At 47.5% G+C, this 9,427-nt stretch overlaps 1 protein-coding gene across 1 annotated transcript; it reads left to right on the top strand.

Annotated features, from left to right (window-relative positions):
• Positions 1-3,672: 3,672 nt before the first annotated feature.
• LOC123180995 (probable leucine-rich repeat receptor-like protein kinase At1g35710) lies at positions 3,673-8,254 on the top strand. Its single transcript, XM_044593200.1, has 2 exons — positions 3,673-7,166; positions 7,558-8,254. Exons 1-2 carry the CDS (start codon positions 3,878-3,880, stop codon positions 7,923-7,925), a joined length of 3,657 nt encoding a protein of 1,218 aa, XP_044449135.1. The 5' UTR covers positions 3,673-3,877; the 3' UTR covers positions 7,926-8,254.
• The last annotated feature ends 1,173 nt before the right edge of the window (positions 8,255-9,427 follow it).

Raw genomic sequence — 9,427 nt, forward strand, 5'->3', positions numbered from 1 at the left:
CTCCTTTCGTGGTGCCGATGCACTTCGAGGCCACCGCAACGAGATGACCGGTTCCAAGATTGGTGTGTGACCTCGTGCGCCGCGCGCTCGTGGCTGCTCACAAGGGGCTCTCCTCCTTGCTACTTCTAGGCACCTGGCTTCTCTGGAAGCACTAAAACAACATCGTGTTCGGTGGCGAGGTACCCTCCCTTCATAGTCTACCCAACCTCATCATCGGTGAGGCCCACCTCCGGTCCTCCTTTGTAAACATTGGCCAACATTCTTCCTGAGATAGTCCTCATGAGGCTTCATTCTCTTCCCCTCGTTGTAACCCCCTTCCTCCTAATCCTCTCCCGCTCCGGTTTTGGAACGCTGCTAGGGCACCTTGTACTATATGTACTCTCTACCTTCTACTTTTTTTTAGGAACCTCTATCTTCTACTAACCAATGAAAGATATGCAAGCTCTTGCGTATTCACGAAAAATACGACCCAATCCCCATGCAGGTCCGTCATACACTTTTTCAACACGTGCGTGATAAGCTGCAAGACCGCGGGCGTGATGCGAACCAACCTGTGATTGGATGGTTAGGAGGACAGTGGTATCCCTAGCCCACCAGGGTTCAAGTCCTGGTGCTCGCATGTATCCTGAATTTATTACAGGATTTCCAGTGATGCACATTCGATGGCCTACGGTGACTTCGTAAAATCTCAAGATGATATGTTGGCTCAGTCTCTCGGAGGTGCTCATAGGGGTAGGGTATGCGTGTGTGCGTTTATATGGTTGAGTGTATGCGCGTATATATGAGCGCTTATGTCTGTACTTTGTCCAAAAGAAATAGACTGCGGGTGTGATATACTCTATCATGGTCTATATGCAACAAAAGAGAAAAAATCATGTAGCAACTAAATCTCAAGGTCCATGAGATAGGTAGTGACAAGAGAAAATGAATTCGCATGCGCTCCACGCCACTATACAATTATTCTAGTCTAGAAAAAGAAATCCAAAAGAGTTAATTACATCTACAGTACAAAAACTTGCAGAGAACAAACAAAATCATACACAAACTAAAAAACCCAAAAAATGGTACACTAACTTATCTAACAGCACATTTTGATACCGTTTCCGTTAATCATACCGGTGCACCGTCTTAACTGCGTCCACGTGACCTTGCTTTCCCTCTACACTGTGCGGGTCCCAATTGTCAGTGGGACAGAGTAATAAAAGGAACGAAAAATAATGCCTTTCTGTGGGATTCGAACTGCAGACCAACCAATGTACAGAGCACTCGCTGACCAAAACGCTACCACAACCCTCGTGATAAAACTGAGGAGACACGTTTATATACTCTAAGTTTCAGACACGTACTCGCCTTTTTTGACTGTTATCGTTTTTTCTGTGTTCTTCGGTTTTCCCCTTTTTTATTTTTACACATTTCTTTTTTGTACACCTTTTGCAATATATGGTGAACTTTTTTTCCAATACGGTCGACTTTTTCCTAATATATGGTGCACATTTTTTTCAAATACACACTGGACTTTTTCATATATGATTTTTTTTGTAAATACACACTGATCATTATTGTATAAATTCACACTGAACATTATTAATATACGATGAATAATTGGTTATATATATTGAACATTTTTTAATATACGGTGATCTTTCTTTAATTATACAATGAACATTTATTAAATACACACAAATCATTTTTATATATGATGAATTTATTAATGTATATCAAACCTTTTTACGCTTATATTGAACTTTTTTTATAGAACACATACTAGACAATTTTCTAAAATAATTTTTTCTACTGTATCAGAACTTTGTTTACATAACACATACTAAAAAAGAACACACATATTTCCTAGAGCAACTCCAGTATCTTACGTAATTTTCAAAAACTTGATGAAATATAGAGCCCGAACAAAACCTTGAAACTTTCATCTCTTTAAGGGTCTGATATCCCATGAATGAATTACATCGTGAATTCTTCATATGAGATGAAATTTAGATACATTATAACCGAGCACCCTCCGAGCCCTCTCAGACCATCGGCATTTCTAATCATTGGATCGCCACTTGTAGTTGTTTTTGGCCGTCAGATTCATTGTTAGTCCCACCTAAATCTCGTCTGCAGGCTAACTCGCGCGTTAGACTCAAGCGTTAGGCTGCGCTGGCCTTTTCGGGCCGCTGCTCCGGTGGCTTTTTTGGGTGTCTTACGTTCAGTTGGGTCTACTGGCCTACTGGGCATGTACTGCCCTACTCTGTTCCGATTGCGCCACGTGACATGGCCTCGGATTGCATCGGCGGCTGCATTAGGTTTGCATCGGCGGCGTGTTATCTTCAAGATGGGGTAGAACCTGTACAGTATTTGTCTAGTACACCGTATATTACAAAAGGCATATAATGTGCAAAAAACCGAAAAAACGAAGAATCCCAAGATCTGAAAAAAGATAAAACGAAACAAAAAGAATACTAAAAAACGAAAACAACCGAACAAGGCCAGCACGTGTCTGAAGCTGTAAGTATACAAAGTTATTTGCCTCGATTTATACATGGTGAATGGCGTGGAGCCATAGGACAGAGGGAGATCAAAAGGGCAACGTAGCGGCAGTTAACAGCGACAGACCGTGCACCGTTATAATTGACGGAAATTGTACCAAAACGTGCTGTTAGTTAAGTTAGTGTACCATTTTTCTGGGTTTTTTTAGTTTTTGTATGATTTAGTTATTTCCCTACAAGTTATTGTACTGCACATGTAATTAACTCAATCCAAAATAAGGCTGGCACCATCGCCTTGTTTTTTCGTTTCTTTATTTCTCTGTCCCACTGACGACTGGGACCCACATAGGACAGAGGGAGATCAAAAGGGCAACGTAGCGGCAGTTAAGAGCGACAGACCGTGCACCGTTATAATTGACGAAAATTGTACCAAAACGTGCTGTTAGTTAAGTTAGTGTACCATTTTTCTGAGGTTTTTTTAGTTTTTGTATGATTTTGTTATTTCCCTACAAGTTATTGTACTGTAATTAACTCAATCCAAAATAAGGCTGGCACCATCGCCTTGTTTTTTCGTTTCTTTATTTCTCTGTCTCACTGACGACTGGGACCCACATAGGACAGAGGGAGATCAAAAGGGCAACGTAGCAGCAGTTAAGAGCGACGGACCGTGCACCGTTATAATTGACGGAAATTGTACCAAAACATGCTGTTAGTTAAGTTAGTGTACCATTTTTCTGTGGTTTTTTAGTTTTTGTATGATTTAGTTATTTCCCTACAAGTTATTGTACTACAAGTTTGGAGTGCAGCTACTGAAAACTGAACCCGCGGCATGGATGAGGCACGGACGGACGGACAGGGTGGCGAAAGGAGGAACCCCCGGCGGTTGTCACCGTCCGGCAGCAGCTCACGGTCCAACTTCTAAATTTGCGGCTAATGAATCCAGACCGGCTTGGAATGGACCGCGATCACGATGGATCAATCAACTATTCTGGTAAGAGGAATGGAATCGTCCACCATGATATGCCGGGCCATCTTATTCAAGTCAAAGCACTGCATTTTTACATCGAACAAAAAAAAAGAGGTCAAAGCACGGCAAGCCGCTGGTATCATGGACAAGCAAAGCACAGGCTGTCGGCCCTGAAACCCTCCTTTCTCGCCGCTGGAATTCCGGTACGCGACGACGATGCCTCCAAGTCGCCGTACCCCGCTTCCCCACACACACTCGCACCGCACCGCACCACCCAACCACACACATGGACGCCGTACTAGTAGCAGTACTTGTCTACTCGAGTCAACCCGCGTCCCACTGACCAGCCGCGCCGCGAGCTGAAATCCCCCCTCCTCTCGCCGGAGGTCCCTCCCCGTCTGCCATACCGACGGCGCGCCAGCCAATGCCGACGCCAGGCGCACGAGCCCTCATCCTCCTCCCGCTCCTCGTCGTCCTCCTGCTCTCCGCCGGCGCCGCCAATGCCGCGACGGAGGCCGAGGCGCTGCTGGCCTGGAAGGCCAGCCTCGACCGCCCGCTCCCGGACGCGCTCGCCACCTGGGCCAAGCCCGCGGGCCTCTGCTCCTCCTGGAAGGGCGTGTCCTGCGACGCCGCCGGCCGCGTCGACTCGCTCGCGCTCCGGGGGCTCGGCCTCGCCGGCACGCTCGACAAGCTCGACGCCGCGGCGCTCCCGGCCCTCGCCGCGCTCGACCTCAACGGGAACAACTTCATCGGCGCCATCCCGCCGGGCCTCTCGCGCCTGCGCTCCCTCGCCAGGCTCGACCTCGGCAGCAACAGCTTCAACGGCTCCATCCCGCCGCAGCTCGCCGACCTCTCCGGCCTCGTCGAGCTCCGCCTCTACAACAACAACCTCGCCGAAGCCATCCCCCACCAGCTAAGCAGGCTCCCCAGGATCCAGCATTTCGATCTGGGATCCAACTTCCTCACCGACCCGGACTACCGCAAGTTATCGCCGATGCCCACCGTCACCTTCATGTCGCTCTACCTCAACTACCTCACCGGCGGCTTCCCGGAGTTCATCCTCAAGAGCGCCAACGTCACCTACCTCGACCTGTCGCAGAACAATTTCTCCGGGCCGATACCGGGCTCCCTGGCCGAGAAGCTCCCCAACCTCATGTACCTCAACCTGTCCATCAATGCTTTCTCCGGGCGGATACCGCCGTCGCTGTCGAAGCTGAGGAATCTCCGGGACCTGCGGGTTTTAAACAATAATCTGACCGGAGGAGTCCCCGATTTCCTTGGGTCCATTTCCCAGCTGAGAGTTCTTGAACTCGGGATCAACCCGCTCGGCGGGCCGATCCCGCCGGCTCTTGGCCGGCTCCAAATGCTGCAACGCCTTGACCTCAAGAGCGCCGGGTTGAATTCCACTATTCCACCGCAGCTGGGCAACCTTAGCAATCTCAATTTGATGGAGCTGTCCATGAACCAGCTCACGGGTGTCCTGCCGCCGGCGTTCGCCAGGATGCGCAAAATGCGGGAGTTTGGCATATCGTCAAACAAACTCGCCGGTCAGGTTCCGGCAGATTTGTTCACGAACTGGCCAGAGCTTATATCATTCCAAGGGCAGAACAACTCGTTCACTGGGAAGGTTCCGCCGGAGCTCGGCAAGGCAACCAAGTTGGATATCTTGTATCTCTTCAGCAACAACCTTACAGGCTCTATCCCAGCAGAGCTCGGCGAGCTGGTGAGCCTGAGTCAGTTGGATTTGTCGGTGAACTCTCTCACGGGGCCGATCCCCAGCTCGTTCGGTAAGCTCACGAAGCTCAAGAGGCTGGCGCTCTTCTTCAACAAGTTTACCGGCACGATCCCGCTGGAGATTGGCAACATGACGGCGTTGGAAGTCTTGGACGTCAACACCAACAATTTGGAAGGCGAGCTGCCCGCCACCATTACATCGCTCAGAAATCTTCAATACCTTGCCCTGTTCGACAACAACTTCAGTGGTACCATACCACCGGACCTCGGGAAGGGGCTGAGCTTGACCGACGCAAGCTTTGCGAACAACAGCTTCTCCGGCGAACTGCCGCAGAGACTATGTGATGGCCTCGTGCTGCAGAACTTCACGGCGAACCACAACAACTTCAGCGGCACGCTACCACCGTGCCTCAAGAACTGCACAAATCTGTTCCGGGTGCGGTTGGAAGGGAACCACTTCACCGGAGACATCTCAGAGGCGTTCGGTGTCCACCCCAGATTGGACTACCTGGACGTCTCTGGGAGCGAACTGACCGGCCGGCTCTCTTCCGATTGGGGAAAATGCACCAACATCACCCGCCTGCACATGGACGGCAATGGTTTATCGGGTGGCATTCCAGCGGCGTTTGGGAGCATGGCAAGCTTGCAGGACCTCAGCTTGGCTGAGAATAATCTCACAGGAAGTGTTCCACCTGAGCTGGGCCAGCTCAGCCTCTTATTCAGTCTCAATCTTAGCCATAATGCCCTCTCGGGGTCAATTCCGGCAAATTTGGGCAACAATTCCAAGTTACAGGCAGTCGATTTGTCTGGGAACTCGCTTACGGGGACGATACCGGCTGGCCTTAGCAAGCTCAGTTATCTAATTTTTCTTGATATGAGCAAGAACAAGTTGTCAGGGCAGATACCAGGTGAGCTCGGCAATCTTGTTCAGCTGCAGAGGCTTCTTGATCTGAGCAGTAACTCATTGTCAGGTGCGATCCCCTCAAATCTTGGGAAGCTGACGAATTTGCAGAAACTGAACCTGTCACACAACGATCTCAGTGGTTTAATACCAGCAGGGTTTTCTGGCATGTCAAGCCTTGATACAGTTGATTTCTCTTACAATCAACTCACCGGTAAGATACCATCAGGGAATGCTTTCCAGAACACATCAGCTGATGCCTACATTGGGAATTTGGGGCTCTGTGGTAATGTGCAAGGTATAACTTCTTGTGACCTCGGTTCTGGCGGTGCATCTTCAGGGCATCACAAGAGAATAGTCATCGCAATAGTTGTGTCAGTTGTTGGGGTTGTGTTACTTGCAGCTCTTGCTGCTTGCCTCATACTGATATGCAGAAGGAGGCCTCGTGAGCAGAAAGTGCTGGAGGCTAACACCAATGATGCTTTTGAGTCCATGATCTGGGAAAAGGAGGGAAAGTTCACATTTTTCGATATCGTGAATGCCACAGACAACTTCAACGAAACCTTCTGCATTGGTAAAGGAGGGTTCGGGACCGTGTACAGGGCCGAGCTTGCAAGTGGGCAGGTTGTGGCTGTGAAGCGATTCCATGTCGCCGAAACAGGCGACATATCGGATGTTAGCAAAAAGAGCTTTGAGAATGAGATTAAGGCACTGACTGAGGTCCGCCACCGGAATATCGTCAAGCTCCATGGCTTCTGCACTAGTGGTGACTACATGTACCTGGTGTACGAGTACCTGGAAAGGGGCAGCTTGGCGAAGACATTGTACGGGGAGGAAGGGAAGAAGAAGCTGGACTGGGACGTGAGGATGAAAGTGATACAGGGGGTTGCTCATGCCCTTGCCTACTTGCATCATGACTGCAACCCACCCATCGTTCATCGCGACATCACTTTGAATAACATCCTGCTTGAATCTGTTTTTGAGCCACGGTTGTGTGATTTTGGCACCGCAAAGTTGCTCGGGTCTGCTTCGACGAACTGGACTTCTGTGGCAGGATCGTATGGCTACATGGCTCCAGGTACACATCTTATGCATACAATATATGACTTTTTAATGAGATGTATAAATGGAATGTTCATTAATTACCCGGTAACAGTAAGCTTTGTCGAAACAACTTCAATAATACGAAGATCCCCTGGTGTGGGACAATAACATGAAATATTATGTTTTAGATATTTCTATTCACAGTTCATGAGAACCTAGTGAATCAAAGACACTTCTATCCTAGTTGAGCAATTGCCATCAAAGAGTCAAGTACTCAGAAGTAGTTGCTGCTGCCTTGCTAATATGTGTATTTGGATCAGTGTCATTGTATATGCTCAAATCCCACAAAATTCAGATTACCTACTTAGCAATGTCATATTGGAGCAGCACACTAACATATGATGGCTCTTGTTGTTTTGTTGCAGAATTTGCATACACAATGAGGGTGACAGAGAAGTGTGATGTTTACAGCTTCGGCGTTGTTGCACTGGAGGTCCTGATGGGGAAGCACCCAGGTGACTTGCTAACCTCTCTGCCGGCGATATCCTCATCACAAGAAGACGATTTACTCCTCAAGGACATACTGGACCAGCGGCTGGATCCTCCAACGGAACAGCTTGCAGAAGAGGTTGTGTTCATCGTCAGGATAGCGCTTGCCTGCACCAGGGCAAAACCTGAATCCAGGCCTGCAATGCGATCCGTAGCACAAGAGATAGCAGCACATACCCAGGCCTACCTCTCCGAAGCATTCCGACTTATCACAATAAGCAAGCTAACAGACTACCAGAAGTGACGTACCTCTGCGCAGAAATTGTGAACCTACACAGAAAGGTGAAAATTGCAGACCTATTAATTCTGTAAAATGCAGTTTCAGATCCTCAAGTACTTTGTATGTCAGTTTAACTGCCAAAGACCAGCATTAGGAGAGCATATTGCGATAACTCTGTGATAAAATAGTTAGCCAAACTATCCTGAAGATTGTATGACTGAAACAATGTCGCCGGTGATGTTTGTATTTCTCTTTGTAGTTTGTACTTCATTATGCTATTTCCTGTGAAGGGCTAAGCAGTAAGGTGTAAGATATAGACAATAAAAAAGCAACAAGTATTATGTCTCTGAAAATGGATAAAAAGATCTTGTCCAAATAGATAATGGATATATTTATGTGATAAATCTTCTTATAGCTTCCTAAAGAAGAGAAATCGTTTAATGTGCTATTGCATTAAGAAAACCACTGGCAAAAAAGTGTTGTGGAAAGTGATCCCATGCCACAACTTGAGTTACCTAGATTCAGGAAAACAATTTCCTCGCAAGGGTGGTCGTGGTACCCCAAGAAATCCACACCATAGTAGTAGCAATTTCTGTAACCCTCGCTGTTGCTGATCAATCATTCGTCTCCATCAACGACACTATCATCACAAGAGTCCCATCCATGATCCATGGTCTCGTCGATCGTTTGATTGACAAATCAGAAGGGGCCTGACATCCAGGGTTTGTCAATCTCTCGTGATTTTGTGGCACCGGACTGGAACTCCACTTTTAGTCCTGGTCGTGTTACGAACCAGAACTAAAGGGGCTTCACGTGGCCGACGTGGGGCGCCCAGGCAGGAGGACCTTTAGTCCCGAGATTAAAAGACAGCCACGCGTCAGCAGCTGCCAGACGCTGTTTTTTTTTTGAAAGGAGGGGTTTAGGGGTTTTGGAGGGTTTAGGGGTTCATATTGTGTTAGCTAGCTACTACATATAGAGAGAAGTGACCTCTCTTTCTCCGTGCTTGATCGACGCTAGCTACTACATATAGAGAGAACTCGACGCTAACTAGTAAGCAATGAAGAAACCATTAATTACACAACATCGTCATGATCAAATATATAGAGAGAAGTGACCTCTCTTTCTCCTTGCTTGGTGGTCAAACAACAAGTTTCCGTATATCTATTCGACGCTACTACATATAGTACACGTTGATGCATATATACGATATAACATCTCTTACAATCCCTAACATCATGTACCGACAATTGCATTGCAATTCCCCATGGTATTCTCCGTCTTCAGGTATGACGTGGTCAACAAAGAATCCCGCCAATTCCTCTTGAATTGCTATTATCCGATCATTTGGTAGGAGCTCATTCCACTTCTCCCAGATCTAATTTAAAGAAAGGGGTCAATACATATATATGAATGAAAGTCAACACACAATTGATGGTAATAAAATAAAATTGTGAATATTGTTTACGTACTTCAAATTGTTTGTCAGAGAAGCCCCGCTCAGAGGTCGAGTGGCGAATGAAGTCCCA

The sequence above is a fragment of the Triticum aestivum genome, chromosome 1D (assembly GCF_018294505.1).
Source record: "Triticum aestivum cultivar Chinese Spring chromosome 1D, IWGSC CS RefSeq v2.1, whole genome shotgun sequence".
In the NCBI taxonomy this organism is placed as follows: Eukaryota; Viridiplantae; Streptophyta; class Magnoliopsida; order Poales; family Poaceae; genus Triticum; species Triticum aestivum.

Bases quoted from the DNA above. Each gene is read 5' to 3' on its own strand.
- LOC123180995 (XM_044593200.1), top strand. From the start codon at position 3,878: ATGCCGACGCCAGGCGCACGAGCCCTCATCCTCCTCCCGCTCCTCGTC. The intron at 7,167-7,557 runs GTACACATCTTA...GTTTTGTTGCAG, and splicing joins GTATGGCTACATGGCTCCAG to AATTTGCATACACAATGAGG.